Here is an 18,633-nt window from a genome sequence, read left to right as displayed (position 1 = left end):
CCCTCGTTACCATCCCTTTCAGTAGTAGTGATTTTCCTCCCTGTGGATTTTATTCTGTTATTTTCCCATGAGCCCCAGGGGCCCTGTTATGTCATCTGGCCCCACGCTGCATTAAAACACCTCAAGCACCTTTATACTTTGCCACATGGATGATCACGATCAGACGCAAAAATTCAGATACAAAAATATGTTTTTTTTATCCGACCTTGCTGCTAACGGCGCAATTGCAAGGAAGTGGCCTAACCGGACATCCTATCCCTGGAAGACTGGTACGATATTATACAGTGGGGCAAAAAAGTATTTAGTCAGCCACCAATTGTGCAAGTTCTCCCATTTAAAAAGATGAGAGAGGCCTGTAATTTTCATCATAGGTATACCTCAACTATGAGAGACAGAATGAGAAAAAAAAATCCAGGAAATCACATTGTAGGATTTTTAATGAATTTATTGGTAAATTCCTCGGTAAAATAAGTATTTGGTCACCTACAAACAAGCAAGATTTCTGGCTCTCACAGACCTGTAACTTCTTCTTTAAGAGGCTCCTCTGTCCTCCACTCGTTACCTGTATTAATGGCACCTTTTTGAACTCGTTATCAGTATAAAAGACACCTGTCCACAACCTCAAACAGTCATACTCCAAACTCCACTATGGCCAAGACCAAAGAGCTGTCAAAGGAGACCAGAGACAAAATTGTAGACCTGCACCAGGCTGGGAAAACTGAATCTGCAATAGGTAAGCAGCTTGGTGTGAAGAAATCAACTGTGGGAGCAATTATTAGAAAATGGAAGACATACAAGACCACTGCTAATCTCCCTCGATCTGGGGCTCCACGCAAGATCTCACCCCGTGGGGTCAAAATGATCACAAGAACGGTGAGCAAAGATCCCAGAACCACACGGGGGGACTTAGTGAATGACCTGCAGAGAGCTGGGACCAAAGTAACAGAGGCTACCATCAGTAACACACTACGCCGCCAGGGACTTAAATCCTGCAGTTCCAGACGTGTGCCCCTGCTTAAGCCAGTACATGTCCAGGCCCGTCTGAAGTTTGCTAGAGGGCATTTGGATGATCCAGAACAGGATTGGGAGAATGTCATATGGTCAGATGAAACCAAAATAGAACTTTTTGGTAAAAACTCAACTCATCGTGTTTGGAGGAGAAAGAATGCAGAGTTGCATCCAAAGAACACCATGCCTACTGTGAAGCATGGGGGTGGAAACATCATGCTTTGGGGCTGTTTTTCTGCAAAGGGACCAGGACGACTGATCCGTGTAAAGGAAAGAATGAATGGGGCCATGTATCGTGAGATTTTGAGTGAAAACCTCCTTCCATCAGCAAGGGCACTGAAGATGAAGCGTGGCTGGGTCTTTCAGCATGACAATGATCCCAAACACACCGCCAGGGCAACGAAGGAGTGGCTTCGTAAGAAGCATTTCAAGGTCCTGGAGTGGCCTAGCCAGTCTCCAGATCTCAACCCCATAGAAAATCTTTGGAGGGAGTTGAAAGTCCGTGTTGCCCAGCGACAGCCCCAAAACATCACTGCTTTAGAGGAGATCTGCATGGAGGAATGGGCCAAAATACCAGCAACAGTGTGTGAAAACCTGGTGAAGACTTACCGAAAACGTTTGACCTCTGTCATTGCCAACAAAGGGTATATAACAAAGTATTGAGATGAACTTTTGTTATTGACCAAATACTTATTTTCCACAATCATTTGAAAATAAATTCTTTAAAAATCCTACAATGTGATTTTCTGGATGTTTTCCCCCATTCTGTCTCTCATAGTTGAGGTATACCTATGATGAAAATTACAGGCCTCTCTCATCTTTTTAAATGGGAGAACTTGCACAATTGGTGGCTGACTAAATACTTTTTTGCCCCACTGTATATATACCATAAGTCTTTGTTTTGATTCTGGAGAATATATTTATACTGGTCTAAAAAGTATATATTTGGAAGAAGCAGAGGAGTTGTGTAGCATTCCTCTCACCTTTTCTCTGACAGGCTGGTGTCCACGGTGCACAGGTTGACCTTCCACTCGTCCTGCAGCTGCAGGTCAGCATTACTGAAGACCCCCATCAGGATGCTGGAGCCCATGTAGTCCACACGCGCCTCAGTAGAGCCCATGGTGATCTGGATCTTATGGCTGGGCTGCTGGTTTGGGTGTTCCGAGATGTGGGCTGGAAAACAGACAGTGATTGGTTAACATTGTAGCGTAGAGCAGCGGTTTTCAATAGGTGAGGCGCGCCTCCCCTGGGGGGCCCCAAAGAGCCACAGGGGAGGCGTGATGCGCGAACAAAAAATAACGTACACATCTGTATGCAGCTCTATTGAGATCGGTAATTGCTTGTGTATTAGCTGTAAAATGCATCGTTTCCTTGTCCCAAGTCAACAGAGGTCAGCAGTAAGGGAGGAGACAGGACCCAGCAAAAAACGTGAGTACTTAAAGTTAGGTTTCACCTGGTCGGGGTCCGAGGCTGCACCTCTGCCGTAGTGTGTGGTCTGCAAGTAGGTGCTAGCAAATGACAGCATGACACCATGCAAACTTTGGCATCACATTGAAACTAAGCACACGAATTTAGTGAACAAGCCAGTTGAGTTTTTTGAAGCGTGTTGATTTTCAGCCACAATAAAAGCATAATACAGTCGTTTGGCACTATTAACATGAAGGCGGCAGAAGCATCTTATCGTGTCGCGCTACGTATAGCGAAGGCAGGCAAACCCCATAACATGGGCGAAACATTGCTACTCCCTGCAGCTATGTGTTCAGTGATGCTGGGAGAAGCAGCTGCTGCTAAACTTGACGTGATCCCTATCTCTGACAATACCATCCAGGGACGAATATCAGACATGGCTTGTGATGTCAAAGAGCAGGTCCTGGACGGTGTTCGTGAAAGCCCCTTTCACGCTATTCAACTATGAGTCCACTGACGTCGCACACTGTGCTCAGTTGATGGTGTAAGTTCGGTTTATCAAAGACCTCAGGGTGCAGGAAGATTTTTTGTTTTGTGTTCCTCTACCCGTCCGCACAACAGCTAATCCCCTTCACCTCCACCTACTTGTGTGAGTGTGGGTTTTCCGCCCTGACCCTGATTAAACACAAATACAGATCAAGGCTGCAGGTGGATGACAACTTGCGTTTATTTCTCTCCGCAGTGCAGTCCCGCATCGAACACCTCTGCGCATCAAAAGCGCGGCCTCATTGTTCCCACTGATATGGACGATTCAATTGAAACTCAAAGTTGTGTCGTCTTGAATGCATAAATTGGTTGGGCCATAGGGGTTGATTTCGCTCTTGTAGCGCAAATGACGTGAATGGGGTCATTTTGTTTGTTGGTTAAACCTGAGGCTTTATGTGGCTGAAAACGTTAAAAAATGTGATGAAAATATGTGCATCTGCTCGATCTGATAACATGCGCTCAATGCAGTTGACTGTTAAATGTTATGTGTTCCGTGAACAACCAGCGTTGTCGTTCATTGATCAGAGAGCTGTCAATTGTGCTGATTTTGTTCGAGACGTGCATCTCCTTCAAATGTGCACTTAAGGCCCAGACACACCGTGCCGATTTGTTGACTTGTGGATAGGCCTACTGATGTTCAATGATTTTAAAAGTAGCGTCAATTAGGCCTGCATGAAGTTTGAAAGTATTTGCTGTTGCAAAGATCGTTTATGAATGCACTGTTTAAAAAGTTTTGAAAATAAAATGTCTTCAAATAAAATACTTAAAAATATTTACATTTGATCAGTTTTTAATGAAACTCGTCATTGCCTGGAACACACAAAAGATGGCATTTACTGCAGAGGTGTGTGGGTTAGGGCAGGCGGATGGACGGGATTTTGGGGAAGGGGGGCCTCGGCTGTCCTGTTTTATTCTAGGGGAGGCTCACATTCACCCAATTTGAAAACCCCTGGCGTAGAGTGACCAATCTCACATGAGGGCAACCTATCAGCGTACTTTCCCTTTACATCATGGCCACGCCCCTTTTGGGGAGGATGTTATTTGACTGGTGGTAAATACAGATTCTGTGCTCCCATGCATTTTTTTTAACTACAAGGAGCCCAATAACGGTGGTCAGTAGGCAAACAATTACATAACGTCATTGGAGACTGATGATCGGCGCAGATATATGGATATATTCAAATCAATAATGGATTTATGTCCTGTCAGTTTACCGTGGATGAGTGGTAGGCAGCAGGCTAACACTTAAACTGGGATTTCCTTTGCTTGAAAGTGAGCATTTTCTCTTAGCTTGGATCTTATTTTTGCTTCTATGCTACTGCCGGAATATGAATATATATCAGGACACATTTCAATCCTAAATATCTTGGTCTTTCTTCTTTTCTAAGGTCACATTGTTCTGTTGTCCTATATAAAATATTTAAGTAAAATAAACATTGTTTATTTTCTCTTGTATTTGCATTTGATATTGAGGTTATCTAAAAGATAAGATTAGATGTTGTTACAAGTAACTAGTAATTGTAACGGAATACATTTTTAAAGTAACCCTCCCAAAACTTTTCGGAGTTTAGGTTTATATCAAGTACACAGGAGTAGCAGGAAATCTGCAGGGTTGTTGCTTTGTTTACTCACAGACCATCTCCAGGGTGTTCACGTCTATGTTGCCGCCCACCACCCCGCCCTTGGAGTCGAGCTTGGAGCGGCCGAGTCCCACGGACATGCTGATCTCTCGGTCCCGGTTGCTTCCCACTGACAGTCGGCCCTGACTCTTCAGCCCGCTCGTGGTCCAGCTGCAGGGGCAAACACAACGGTGAGCGCTCGGTCATAATGAAGGAGAGCTCCACATGAAACACGGAAGATTCTTGTGAATAAAAACCAGAAAGGACAGATGAGCAAGCTTTGACAGTCAATATGTAAGCCTTTTAGAAAAACATGGCAATATGAATGAATTAAGTTCACTTCAACAGAACCTTTCTATACAGAAGGAAGTAAAAAGACCTTCAGCAGAACAGCACAAACACCAAAACTATAGACAAGAAGGAAGGAAATGAGTGTTACTGATATCTAGAGATTATAGAAAATCATTAATACTAGTTTAGCCATTAATAATTTCCGGAACCAACTGAAGACCCACCTTTTCATTTCATTTAATGTTTTCTTATTTTATTCACTCCTGTGTTTATTGAAGTCTGTTAGTATTAAAGGGACCATATTCTGCTCTTTTTCAGGTTCATATTTGTATTTTGTCTCCATGCTTTAATGTTCAAAAAGCTCTTTATTTTTCTTATACTGTCTGTGCTGCAGCACCGGCTTTTCACCCTGTGTCCCTCTGCGCCACAGGGATTTTAGCCTTTGCAGACCATTTACTGTACATGCACTAAAACCTATATAACACACTACAGGAAAGGGAAACCCCAAAAAGCACAATAAGGCCTCGTTATTCTTTTAACGTAATGCAGCATTATAACTTATAGCCTACTTTTGAATTTTTAAGTCGGTAGTGGACCAGTACAGGAAAATAACCTGCCGTGACGCTTTAGCTACTTTTAATAAACCCTTGCTTAAGTTTTATCTGCACCCTGTGAGTTCCTTGGGTCAGACCAACGGTACTCTGCAGACTAAATGGCATTGAGACGCCACTAAAACCAAATACAATATAAGCTATATTAAAACAATATGTTTCGAGCCCTTTCTTAACCTGTCAGCAAGTCTTATATTTAAAGGCATTATTTTAGGGCATGTTTGCAAACAGTCATCTCCCTAGAGGTTACTGTGTGGAGCTGTAGAAGAGTTTGTATAGGATAATTAAACAGTAAGGAGTCTGTTATATAAAGAAGGCAAGGCTGTGTCTACTAACCAAGATACAGATTTTAAAATCAATTGAAAGAGAGGCAGGGTCTTTTGGGTTTTTATTCAAAATGAATAAAATATGAATTAATACTTTATATTTGCAATAGTTGGTTTTGGTAGAAACCATTTACTTGGTTAAACTTTCGATTCTCATTGGTCATTTTGGACCTTCCAGGGGTCTGTTAATAGGGTTAGGGTTAGAGAAATAAACAGAAGTACACAGACAGGAAGTAAACACTAACAGGAACACGGGATGGGCTCTGGCAGTGTTAAAAGACATGGAAAAGAAAATGTGAACAGACTTGGACACTCATTTTAAGTTACGTTGCTGTTGCCGCAGTTCCGACCCATTTTGTTCTAAAGGAAGAAATACGAGCATTTTTAAATCAGTAAAGACATTCAGAATCAATAGTGAGTCAAGATGTTGGTTAATTTTCAGGCGACTCGACTCCTAATATAAATTGAACTGATTTTATTGACCTAAATGATCGTATTTCTTCCTCTTAGAAAAAATAAACCTCCGCTCCACCAACGGCTGGAACTGCGAAAACTTTATGGCAGCTCTGATCGATGTTTTCTGTGGCTGTTGAAGTCTGTTTACAGTTTCTGATCCACTAACAAGCCCTTAAACACTGCAGAGCCCATACCATGTTCCTGTTAGTGTTTACTTCCTGTCTGTCTTCTTCTGGTGATTTATCTGGCGTCCAGCGTTCCGTCTTTTAAACTCTTTTCCTTTCTCTCTCTTGATCCTCCTTAGCAACGATCATTATAGTCCTTGACAGCGGTCTGTACTATTGTATTCACAACGTGTCACATGTTCTGAATTGACTAATCAAAATCGAGTAACCAACTAAGCCGTGTAATAAACACGCTAATTCAACGATAGTAGTGATTGTTATAATTTACTACAAAGAATGTCCTTTTTTCTTTTCTTTTTTTGATAATTACATCTATTTCTAACATTAAAATAGTCAATAATTACACGACTGTTTCTCTAAGTGCACTTTTGTTTCAACGTGTCAAATAAAATGTCTTGTAGAGCTTCAATTTTTTTTGTCTTTTCTTGTTTTAAACAAAGACTTCACCTACTCCATAGAATTCTCATGGCAAAAGAATGTTGTGAAGTGCTCAATAATTTAAACTACAGTGCGCCAGAGTACCTCGACTTTGTGAGGAAGGACACTTATGTGAGCCCAGACCTTTCCAGAGAGGAACATATGTTTTACCTTTACAATGACAGAGAGCTTTTAAAACAGAACAGCTCAGGTTATGAATGTGTTATTTTCCTCAATGAATCGGCGGGATTTTTCTGCAATTCCACCATAACCGTAGCAATGAAAGCAGTAACGGCTGAATATCTCGGTGACAGTAAAATATGTCGGTGTATAAGAGATGAATAGAGGCCATAAGTGTGGGCGCTAAAGGACCATAAGGGCTGGAAAAGCAGTGCTGCAGGAGATAAAAGAGTAATATGCAGCAAGGAGACTCCCCAGAGAAGTATTTTGCTACCCCAGTGTTCATGTAGCAGCAGATTACGTTTGTAAATCCAGCTTAGCCAATAGCTTTCCGAGTTTACAGTTTTATATGACCATACATTCTCTTAGACTAAAGGTGGGGATTTGACACCTTTTAGATAATGTGATCTTTGTTCCACAGGATGCAAACAGCAGGAGTCACATTCATTTGCCACATATTTTGAGGGCAATTATAAAAGAGTGGGGACACTTTTAATACAAGAAGAAAATACTGGCTGTTTTTGTAGAATTCTTATGATTTCTATTTTGCTATTAATGAGAAATGGCTAAATGTTGTGTAATCGGGAATGAAGATTTGGGCAAAATCGCCCGGCTGTGTTTAAAATAACTGCTTATTTCTTTATGAAAACCATGAGAACGAGACTTTACTATCAAATGTTAGCATGGAACAGTTTGACATTGTCTTCACATTTTGATAAAAGTAACCTGTTCGATTTAAAGTACATTAGAACATCGATACCACTGCCTGTACAGCAAATACCAGCCCCTTTACAGCTCACTCAGTAACAAGTTATATCTCATTAGCAGTTTCTGTTTGTTTACAAGTGCTCATGCTAAGCTAAGCGAGCCATCTCCTGGCTGTAGCATCATATTATTGAGAGAGGTTTTGATCAGTCCATTTATCTGTAACTCTAAACAAATAACAAAGAGACTTCCACACAACGTTGTGACGTTACAGTAAAAACGGAAGAGAAATGAGGACCACTCACGTGTTGTTCCCCATGACGTTGCTCATGTTCATTTGGACGGTGAGCTGTTTCAGGTTGATGGCGAACACCACCAGTGTCTCCCACGGTGCCCCCTGCTGACCTGCCGCCTTGCCATTTTTACTGAAGGAAGGAGTGGAGGTTTTTGTCACAGAATCTAGATGAGAAGGAACAAAGGTTAGGAGAAAGGAGGTAGAGGGCAACTTGTAAGGACATTTAAAAAAGATAGCATTCTATTTGGAAATATTCCACTTTTAGTTCATGGTTTATTGGTTGTTTAACAAGTTGAATTTTGTTTCTGTGTTAAGACTCGCCGTAGCTTACAGCACAAGGCGTTTAATAAAGAGTGGTGCAGCAGTGCTAAAACTCGGAAATGAGCTAGCATTTTAGCACTTCTCCTTCCGTTGTCTCAAAGTCAACATTCTTTTGGACATGTTTAATGTTAAATGCCTGAAGAGTTTTTGACGTTTTGTCTTGTGGCTTAAAATACATCGGTAATAAGACTTCAAAACCTCATCAGACCGGACATTAGCCACCTTTAGCTTAGCGGTATTGATGTGAAGTAATTTGACTGCGATGTATTTTATTTATTATAATATAATTTTAGCTTTTTTGCAGCCTTGTGGAAAACAGGAACACAACATGTAAAACAAACCTCTGGGAATGAGTCATAAAACCAGGAAATTAGTTAGCATTTAACCATTTCTGTTTGCTCATCTCAAAGCCAACTGTTTTTGGAAATTGTTTCAGGTTAGATATGTTAGACGATTAGATAATGTTTTGATTTAAGAAAATATGTCTAAAGCTTCTTTGTGTTTTTTGGAGGAGATACATTTTTTAAAGTAACCCCTCCCAACCCGTCATCTCTGCACCACTCTACTTAGGTTTCACCTGGAAGAGTGTTTGTATCACCTCTCCTGGGAGCAGAGGAATCCGACACGCTCCTGGTGCGTCCGGGCGCCGGGGACTTGAGGTGTCCCACGCCTCCCGGTGACATGTTGCTTCCGGCGGAGTGTTCTGAAAACACATTGGGGGATTGGGGTATGTGCTGTGTCCCCGTGCTGCCGTCCCACGTCCTCCAGTAGGCTTTCCGGCTCGATTCGGGGGATAGGTGCTGGGTTACGTTTTCCGCCGAGTCAGGGGTGGCGGGGCCAGAGGCTGAGGCAAGGAAAAGGTTGAGAGATGCATGTTAAAAGGACAGCCTCGGAAATGTCAACATAGAGCAGAGGGAGGAAATGTTTTCTGAAGGAAGGTCAGCGAGATGGGATATTCAAAAAAACACAAGCTAAACCTGTGGAGATTAGAAGGTTGACATCTGGAAAATGAGGAATTTCCTTCCATATTTCTATAAAAAAACCTTTAATTTAATTTCTTTTGCCTAGAGCTGATTTTTTACTTGAAGGTCGTGTTAAAAGAAAGCAATAATTTCAGAAAAAGTCAACGATGAACTAGGGCTGGGCAATATCACAATATGATTTTGACATCGAACCACTAGATATCGCATTTAATCTTGGATATCGAGGTGGGAGAAGTACTCAGATCTTGTATTTAAGTTAAAGTAGAAGTACCAGACTGTAGGAATACTCTGTTACAGTGAAAGTCCTGCAGTCAAAATGTTCCTCCAGTAAAAGTAGAAAAGTATTCTCATCTAAATCTACTTAAAGTAGCGAGTAAAAGTAGTCATTGTTTGATTGGTCCATTTCAGAATAATATCTCTGATATGTTTTATAATGATTGATCATTAAAGTGTTCTCAGAGCTGGTAAAGGTGCAGCTAGTTTGAATGGCTTTGTATACTGCAGGGTAGCTGCTGAGTTTACTCCAGGTGGACTAAAGTCTGATTTAAGGGTTAAATATTTCACATCATTAATCCATCTCTGCAAAGTAATTTAAGGGATTAAATACATGTAGTGGAGTAAAAGTACATGATTTACCTCTGAATTGTAGTAGAAGTACAAAGTAACAGAAAATGGAAGTAAAGTATAAGCATCTCAAAGTTGTTCTTAAGTACAATACTTGAGTACTTCTACTTAATTACCTTTATATGTCATAAATGTTCCTGGTTTTAAAAGCTTCATGATAGCACATTTATGTAATTTTCTATTTTGTTATTGTTTGTGACTGGTGAGGCAAACTGTCTTTGCTTTTTACTATCTATCAGCTCATTACGTCATGACAACATACAGGCAGTGGATGTACCAGTGTGGCACAGCTGTTGGAGCTAAATGCAGTGCAAACATATATTTTCTCGCAGTTAAAGCTGACACAACTGCCAGGAACCTTTCAGCACTGCTTTTTTCCCAAACACATCCTTCCTATAAAAACACTTGATTATAATTCCATTCTCAGAAACTCCCTGAAGAGTTTGAATCCAATAAAATAACTTCTTTGGATTGTCTCAGTGACACCTCTGAAGAATACAATCACTAGTTCAAACTGATGGACAGTGTTTGTAGTCTGTAGGAAGCACACTGTGCTGTACTGGAGATTGTTACATCGATAATACATGGGCCTCATTCCTTCAGCTGCACACTCGATATCAGCAGCTACATTTCTACCGCTACCTTCAAATCACGCATTTTAAATGGGAGTGTGTCCCAGAAAAGCCACATTTTTATTATGTACTTCTCTCACAACCAATCGAAAGGTCGGTGGTTAGATCCCCAGCCCCTGCAGTCAACATGTCAATATGTCCTTGAACAAAACAAGGTGGGATAAGGTTTGCGAAGACTGGGAAACAGCTATATCAATGCAGTCCATTTACCACAGGTTGCTAAGAAGAGATTTGTTTGAGCATATGGAACTCACAAAACTGTGTCCTAAAGGTGTGGAAACTATTTTTGACACCTGACTGTATAACTAATTACTTCTTCGGCTTTGTTTCATCTTCATTTTGAGCAAACTCTGCCTTATCCAGGAGTTATTATTTCTTTATCCCTTTACCCAGTCTCCTATTGTCTGGCAGCTCTGCTAGTTCTTTGGAGTTCTTGCAATAGCCTGTCTTTCATTCTTTCTTCTTTTATGTTATTGCGATAGGAATTTAGATATCATGTAAGATATGATGTCATATTTATTCTCTCTGGTTTTAAAGGGGCCCTTTATTTTTCTTACTGCCTGTTCTGCCTGTTCTTTTCACCCTCTGTCTGAAACCAGAGCCCAGTCTCCTCCGATTGGTTAGCTAGCCAGCTCTGTTGTTATTGGTCAACCACTTAGAGATGTATTGGAAATGTCCCGCCTCTTAGCCTATCACATACAATGTGTTGGAGCACTAGCCAATAGAAGTGCAAATGTTACATAGTGATGTCACTATGTTACAGAAGTAAACAAAGGAGTCTAATAAAGGTGTTTCAGCAAGGGTGTGTGAAGGAACTTTGGGATTTTATACTTTGCAGACCATTTACATGAACAAAAACCTATAACACGCTACAGGAAAGGGAAAACCCCCAAAATAAAAATGGGGCCTCTTTAAAGGCTGCACTACAGTGATGTCATGTTGTGTATTTATCAGAATTAGCTAGCTCATCTATTATTTTCACTTCCCAGCTGATTCATTCAATTATTTTTACTGATGATTTTTTATAAAAAATCTTGATGTAAATATTTCCTTAAATCCAAATGGCCATACCTATAATTATGTTAATGGTACAGAAATAATGATATTGAGGTATTTGATCAAAAGTAATGTGATGTTCGATATAACCCATAATGCCTAGCCCTTTCTGCTAAATAAAGCTGTAAATATTTGGTGAAAGCATCAATGGTAAACCCAACAATATAGTCAAGGCGAGGTATTTAAGGGGATAATCGATTTTCTTCATATTGACCAGCCCTAAATGGTACCAGGTGCTTCATTTATTGAAACAAACGTCTTAATTAAAATACTCCAACCACCTGAAAAAACAATAACTCAAAGCCCCTGATTGGTCAGAGAATCACCTGGCAGGTTGATGGTCTGGTCTCCCAGGAACAGGCGGCGGGCGATGCTGCGGCGGTACCAGGCCCTGGGGAAGGCAAGGATCTCACTCAGGCGCCTCATGTCGTACTTGAAGGAAGCCGAGCCAATGTCGCACACCGCTGAGGGGAAAACATCACATTTATTAAAACATAGCAGACACATTTAAAGGTTACTTCTTTAAAACAACTCTACTGGGAAAAAAACAAGTGTATCCTGGCATTCAGATTGCAAAAGTACATTTCTCCTCAAAGGTGATCCCCAGTCTTGTTTCCAATGCTGTAAAAATGCCCCATTCATCACTTCATAGACTCATTGTGATAAGTTTCAAATTCTGCATATCTTGTGGTTGTCCCCATCAAGTTTTCCCCACTGCTGCTGTTAAAGATGTTCGACTTAAAGCCCTATTAGTATGGTTAGAATGAGAAACCCCTTTCCCAACGTCTGAGTTTCGTTGGAGCATAAGCCGGGATAAAAAGACTCAGTATTTTACTCTGATCTTATCCCCTGGATTCAAGAAGAACCCATTAAGCACATATTTACATTTAAGAAAAAATATAATTTTGGAAGGGCAAAATACATTAACTGTTTAACAACATTAAATAAAAACCACAGTTTTTGTATAGTTTTGTTTGGATTGGTATGTTTTTTTCTAGAAAAATATAGTATGAGAGCGCTAATGTCACTTGCGGACAAAATTACGGCCCAGCCCACTTTCCGTGAAATCCCCTATTTATTCTCCATAAAAACAAAGCTATGTCTGCCATCTGACGCTCTATTTGATAAGATGTCCAAATTTTTGGAGAAATTATACAGTTTTTCATGAACAGAAATATTGTTTTGTAGCACGTCTTTTTCTGGCGTAAAAGCGCCATGCAGCAATATGACGACCCGGCTGATCTACTTCAATAAACAGGCTTGTTAAGTCTTTGTTGTGATAGTTTGGGTGTTTTCAGACACGGCCATAAAGAAGCTTTTCATGCAATTTCTACAGTGACGTAACAAAAAGTTAAAACGTTTTCCACTCAAAGCGCTCGGAGCAGCCCCACAAAAATGGTGCCGCTCTGGGGGAAAAAAGACACTGGGCGCTGAGCTTTTCCATAAGGATACCGCTCCCGACAGCATCTCATTGGATTCAATTGAAAAAATTGACTTCACTATGTGTCCTCCTTCCTTGGCAGATAGTGTTTTTTCTTAAGATGGTCCAACCTTGGTATGAATACTTTTAAGGATTTGTATATTGATAAGGTTTTTGCATCCTTTCAGCAACTTGCAGTCAAGTTTTTCTCTTCCCAAACAACATTTTTTTAGATATTTGCAGGTTCGTAGCTTTGCTCGTAGCACGTTTCCTATGTTTCCCAATCTACCTAATGATTCAACTCTGGATGTTTTCTTTGACTCAATTTCCAATATATACAGTACAAACAGATTCATCTTTTGCAGCCGGAGTCATTAAACTCCATAAAGACTGCTTGGAAGGAGGATTTGGGTGAACCAATACCGGACGAGGTGTGGGAGGAGATTCTAGGACGTGTACACTTCAATTTGTCCAAGACAAGGTCTCATTCAATGTAAACTATTACACCGTATTTATTATACTAAGGCCTGTTTGGCTAGGATCTATGGCAGTGTATCACCAGCCTGTCATGCAGACCTCATCCACATGTTCTGGCTTTGCCCATCCCTGCATACGTATTGGGTGGAGATTTTCATGACGATTTCGGTGGCCCAGTGGCACAGCTCTTACTGCATTGTCTGGGGTCTCCCCCTCTCCACCGTCCCTCCCTAAGTCCAAGAGAGACGTGATAGCTTTTACCACCCCAATGGCTAGAAGGTTGATTTTGATTAAATGGAAAGATACTGTACCTCCATCTCACATTCACTGGATAAGAGACATCCTTTTTTTCCTGAAGATGGAAAGGATTAGGTTTTCTCTGAATGGCTCCTCAAATAAGTTTGGGAAAATATGGGGTCCTTTTTTCAAATTTGTTAAGAGGATAAAGTTCCCATCTATTCCTAATTACACTATTCAATGTTAGAGGGGCCCTAACACTGGACAGGTTGTCGTGGGGAGTAGGTGCTGCGTACTGACGTTTTTGTTTTAGCTGATTTCTTTTTTGTATGTCTGTCTTCTGTCTATGTCGGATGTTGTTTGCCCTGGTGTTAAGCAGTATTTACATTGTTACCATATCTATTTTTGTACTAAGTGAATATTTTTTTACCCACTTGGGATACACACTTTGTTTAAATGACTGCTGTTGAAAAAACCCAATAAACAAAGTTTTTAAAAAATAAAGAAAACGGCACTATGCGAACACGGTAGCTAATCTATTCTTCTGTTATAAGACCTACAGGTATAGGTAAAAGGGCATGTAAAGCTGCCCAAACATCGTTTAACTACGGAATGCTAGTAAGATGCTGGACGTCTTTAAGTTTGGGACAGTCTAAACTTGTAGTCTTGTCATTTTGTATTTAAGTATTTAAATGCAGTGTTATAGCATAAAACCTACTTTTCAATCAGCAAATCGGTGGGATACCAGTTAAGCTGTAAATTGGATTGAAATAGCGTGTGGAGATGCTGTAATTTACTTATAATAAGGCCTTGTTCAAGCTCTACCTGTGAGAACATTGGGTCGTCACAAAGGACTGCACTTTTTGGATGTATACCCTTGCAGACTCACAGAAGTGGCTTAGGAACTTGGAACATTGTATGAACAGGCAAAATGTTATACTTACCTTGCAACATAGCCTCCATAATCCCCCACCAGGAGAAAGGGACGGAGAAAGCAAAAGATCCCTGACCTCAAATCATGTTATTCTATGACTTCTGTATCCCCAAAATATGATAGGTGATTTCCAGTAGAATTTGTACTCGTCAAATTGCAGACGTGGCAGATTTGTAAAGGATTAGGATCCCAGACAACCTCAGACAGTACTCCAGACTTTTCATATATTTCATATCCCTTGGAAATCCACGCCAAGTATCATTGTCTGTTATATATCCCTTCAAATACAGTTTATGAATTTCCATCACTTTACTTATCTTCCCCTCGAGGAAATTCAAGTTTTACAATTCAATTCCAAATCTTTTAAGACTGCACCTTAAACAGACAACCAGGAACAAACAGCATGATATTTCTCTCTCGTAGAGAAATGTTGGAGGTGTACCTGAGATGTTGATAAGGGTGGTGTCCATTTTGCCGCCTTTAGCAGGAATGAAGCTTTCGATGAAGGTGGGGCCTCCGGTGCGCCTGATCCTTGATAAGCTGACCTTCACGAACTCTAGGTTGATACTCAGAGAGTCTTTTCTTCCCGTCACGGAAGACGGCTCCTCATCTACTGTACCTTCAGTAAAAGGGAAGCAATCATGAAGAACATTCGGCTAATTTCAATCTCTACACTTATTTCTTCTACAATTCTTTGGCTTTTTGTCTTCATTAATTACATAAGTGTAAAGCCGGGCTACTGCGCTCAGGACACAAGATAGCATGACATCTAACCAACCCTAGTTGCCATAACGTGACACTAGGGTTGCGGTCAAAAGGTCTATTTTGCAAAGGAATGTTTCTTACTGAGTGAAATGAACCAGAAGTAGCTAAACGGCAGCTACAACTAGAACTGTTAAAGAGCTTTAAATATCTCCTATTATGCTATATTTGAATATATTGTAGGGCCATATCTATACAAAACTTGTCTGTGTTGTGTTTTGCTCAAAATACCAAACAGATCATCCATTGTAGCATGCCTCATACCCCTCTATTTCAGCCGTGTTCCTGAAGTGCTGATTCTGGGACTGTCACTTTAAATTTGAGCTGACCTGAAGCTGGCCACGCCCCTTTGGAGCATCATGCAGCTCTCTCTCCTCTGTGAACGTTTTCTACTGGGAGAAGATACTCAGCTAAATGCTGCCGTGATTAAACCCCATATTATGTTCCAAACCACATCAAGCATTATTTCTGAAACACTTCTCAGTGTTTACCACTAGAACAGAGACATTATATGTATTATATAAACAACAACTCTAAGTCCCTCCTGCAGACTTCCTGCTGAATACACAGACACACAGAGGTGCTGCGGAGGGGATTCAGCTCGCGACTGTATATTGCGGACGATAAGTTGGGACGTGTCACGTGGGCGGGACGTTGCCAGGAGTTCAATATAAATCCAACCCACATTTGTTAGGACGTCATAACCGAAGCTAATCTGGATCAGCTCGTTTTTTCTCCCGTTTTTAGAGATGTGGGTAAGGAGGAAAAGAGAGATGGCTGTATTTTCTGACACCAGGGACACATATTTATGTATAAAAGACAATAAAAAGTGCATTTTGCACAATAGGGGACCTTTAAAGGTCACATATTGTACTGTATTTCAACACATTATTATAGATATATACAAAACATGTCTGATTTGATTTGCTCAAAATATCGAACGGACCATCGTAGCATGCCATTAACCCCTCTGTTTCAGCCCTGTTCCAAAAGTGCTGATTCTGTGTCTGTAGCTTTAAATGCTAATGAGCTGCTGCTGGCCACGTCCCTTTGCAGGCGTGTTTCTGGCTCCTCGCCCCCCCCACCCCGAGCAGCTCCATGGTAATGGTGAACACAGCCAGGTGCTAGATTTTTGCATACTAAAACAGAACAGCGTCTGGTCGTCTTAGACATCCTGCTGAAACCGGGGGCCGGAGGGGATTCAGGTCAGGTCAGGTAAGAAGGAGGGAGGGGGCTTGCCGTGGTTGGTTTGTTGCTAATGCCGTACAAAAAAGTGTATTTTGATCCCACAATTTAATGCGGCTGCAACATTTAAAGTGACTCACCATTCAGCTGATTTATGCCGTAACTTGCTCAAGTGCTCATACGTTTTGAACTTTCAATAATATGTTAAACCAACAGGTGACCTATGAATGCTAATTACTGTAAAAAGGTCAAATGGAGTCAGGATTTCACCGTGTTGTGGCGTTGTTAAGCATTTTTTTTACATGTTTTATGATATTACCAACATATTTTCACTGTTCACGCATTAGGCAGCACAATACAAATGCACAGTGTGAATTATTTACACTAGATCCCCATTCCCGTCATTCCTTGACCCCATGACATTTTTCACTGAGGTTAAGGAAAAGTTCTGAGGAAAAGACATGATTTGTTTCGACAGCCTTCATGCTGCAGGTTTGTACATCATACCCACAGTGAGAGATGAAACCGCAGCTCTCCGTTATTCGCACATTAGAATGTTACAACATGTCCGCCCCTGTTCTCCTTCCATACCTAATGGCCCTGGGCCTGGAGGCAGCCCTGTGACTGCAGATTTCTGCTTTCCGGCGCCGTAGGGGTGGAACACATAGAGGGAGAAGTCAGACATGCAGGCGGTGAAGCTGAGGCCCGAGGAGTTACTGGGGGGAGCGGTGAGGTCCGACTGGCTGCTGCTGTGGCGGCTCCTGCCCAGAGGGCTCCCCAGCAACGGGGAAGCTGGAAGGAAGAAGGAGACATTAGACATGCAGACACACTCACGAGGCATTCATTGAATTAATAATAACAAAGATGTTTCCATTTCATGTCATTAGTGGCTTTTTATCTTAATCAGCCTGCATGCACTTTCATAGCATTAGTTTCGATGTTGCACTGTGGGGCGCGCCTCTCTGAATGTTCCTCTCAGGAATCCTCCCACTCGTGCTACTCTTAGAACAGGGGTTATGTATGTAACCTAATGTTATGAGTGTTGCAATAATTCATCAGATTTTATACTTGTAAAAGTAGCGATACTAAATCTGAAAAATATTTAGAAGTCTTTCATTCAAAATCTTAAAGTACAGAATTAATTTCATCACATACCTAAAATAAACTTCAGTATCTAAAATTCAAAAGAAAAAAAGCCCCGTTATAATTAATAACTAATTAAATCCTAGAGTTGTCATAACATATTTTTTGATGATAATAAAAGGTTTTAAAAAATTATAATTTACTCCAATTTTTCTCATTCATATTATGGCGATTGCAATATCAGTAAAAAAAACTAAGAGCATTATTTGTCCAAATAATAATAATAATCTGTATTATTGTAGAAACAAACAATTCTCAAAATATAAACATCCCAAAATAAAAATAGAATAAACCAGCATTAGAGTAAAAATAATTTATACAGAAGAGTGGAATATTAAATGGAATATGTAAAGCACCTTTCATACAATCAGTGCAGTTCAGAGTGCTTCACAGCAGACCTCTCACAGAAAATCCATATCACGTAGAATACAGTTACCAGTAAAAGACATAAAAACAAACAAAAATAATGGAGATATTAACAGGAAAAGGCGACCTGTGTGATGGGAAGTGACACCTAGCTAATATAATTACCTGAGATCCCTGAGAATATGACTTTAACTTAAATACGACAGCCATCTGTGTTTGTCATTAATGATAAAGCTTGTTTATTATTTACCTACTTATATAATAGTCTTAAAGGGGTTTAAGTTTTATTATTTATTTAACAGTTTTAATAGCAACATTTCCTTTTTAGTTGGTCTTTTAATATTTGTACCCTTTATTATAATGATGAACGTTTTATCACTATTATCCTTTTCCATTTTATTGTACACAGTTTGCTTTTATAGGGTTTTATATCTTGCATCAATTGAC

General features: G+C 40.5%; 1 protein-coding gene across 1 annotated transcript in view; it reads right to left on the bottom strand.

Annotated features, from left to right (window-relative positions):
• kiaa1109 (KIAA1109 ortholog) overlaps positions 1-18,633 on the bottom strand; it is a 147,501-nt gene that overhangs the window by 11,298 nt on the left and 117,570 nt on the right. The window contains 7 exon segments of the mRNA XM_063908622.1: positions 1,992-2,181; positions 4,594-4,751; positions 8,057-8,210; positions 8,966-9,211; positions 11,989-12,126; positions 15,173-15,349; positions 17,269-17,469. Coding sequence (XP_063764692.1) covers positions 1,992-2,181; positions 4,594-4,751; positions 8,057-8,210; positions 8,966-9,211; positions 11,989-12,126; positions 15,173-15,349; positions 17,269-17,469 — 1,264 coding nt within the window.

The sequence above is a fragment of the Eleginops maclovinus genome, chromosome 19 (genome assembly GCF_036324505.1).
Source record: "Eleginops maclovinus isolate JMC-PN-2008 ecotype Puerto Natales chromosome 19, JC_Emac_rtc_rv5, whole genome shotgun sequence".
NCBI classification, from domain to species: Eukaryota; Metazoa; Chordata; class Actinopteri; order Perciformes; family Eleginopidae; genus Eleginops; species Eleginops maclovinus.
This window is presented reverse-complemented; position numbering and strand designations above follow the sequence as displayed.